General features: G+C 38.6%; 1 protein-coding gene across 1 annotated transcript in view; it reads left to right on the top strand.

The window, feature by feature from the left end:
• LOC104983408 (oral-facial-digital syndrome 1 protein-like) overlaps positions 1–865 on the top strand; it is a gene marked incomplete at its 3' end in the record, with an annotated part of 7181 nt that overhangs the window by 1685 nt on the left and 4631 nt on the right. The window contains exon 3 of the mRNA XM_010832855.1: positions 239–339. Coding sequence (XP_010831157.1) covers positions 239–339 — 101 coding nt within the window. The remainder of the gene's footprint in view (positions 1–238; positions 340–865) is intronic.

The raw sequence follows: 865 nt of genomic DNA, 5'->3' as shown, positions 1-865 counted from the left end.
AACTCATGGCATGAGGCAGTGTGGAAGAGTGACTGAGTTAATGCGTATTAATGGTTTGGAATGATGTCTGGTGCATGGAGAGCACCCAGTGCAGAGTAGCTCCTATTCACTATGTGTCCACGAAAAATTAATTTTCTGAACTATTTTCTCAAATCCCAAAAGGCTTTTCATCACCCTCTGCTCTTATGTCTTACATTATTAAAGTTTCACATTCTTGAATTTTATTCTTCCCATCCAGTCTTTATCAAAGACATACAGAACTTCAAGACAAAAGTGAATTTTCAAATCCGGACAAGCTAGTTTTTAAGGATAACGAGGGATTTGAACCATCTTTTGAATGTAAGTTTAAATATTAATACTTGCTTTTATATGTAGAACTTGTTTCAAAATGTAAAATGTTTTGGCAAAACATACTGATTGTTACAAAATGCAAAACAGTTACAAAGTAACACATTTTTATTTTCTGATAAAATCAGTGATACAGATATAGTGCCATGTTTTTGTATCATGAAGATTTTTAGGTTCTCAGTTCCATTTTTAAAAAATTTCAGGGTAACTAAATTGCAAAGTTAGGGAGAGACTGAGGGCAGGAAGAGAAGTGTGCAACAGAGGATGAGATGGTTGGATGGACATGAGTTGAGCACACTCCAGGAGTTAGTGAAGGACAGGGAAGCCTGGTGTGCTGCAGTCCATGGGGTCACAAAGAGTCGGACATGACTTAGGGATTGAACAACAACAATTGCAAATCAGAGCTAAGCCTGTCAGTTCAGTCGCTCAGTTGTGTGCAACTCTTTGTGACCCCATGGACTGCAGCATGCCAGGCTTCCCTGTCCATCACCAAGTTCTGGAGCTTGCTCAAACTTAT

This window comes from Bison bison, unplaced genomic scaffold (assembly GCF_000754665.1).
Source record: "Bison bison bison isolate TAMUID 2011002044 unplaced genomic scaffold, Bison_UMD1.0 scf7180017862521, whole genome shotgun sequence".
NCBI lineage: Eukaryota > Metazoa > Chordata > Mammalia > Artiodactyla > Bovidae > Bison > Bison bison.
The sequence above is the reverse complement of the archived record's forward strand: the minus strand, read 5'-3'. Positions and strand labels throughout refer to the sequence as shown.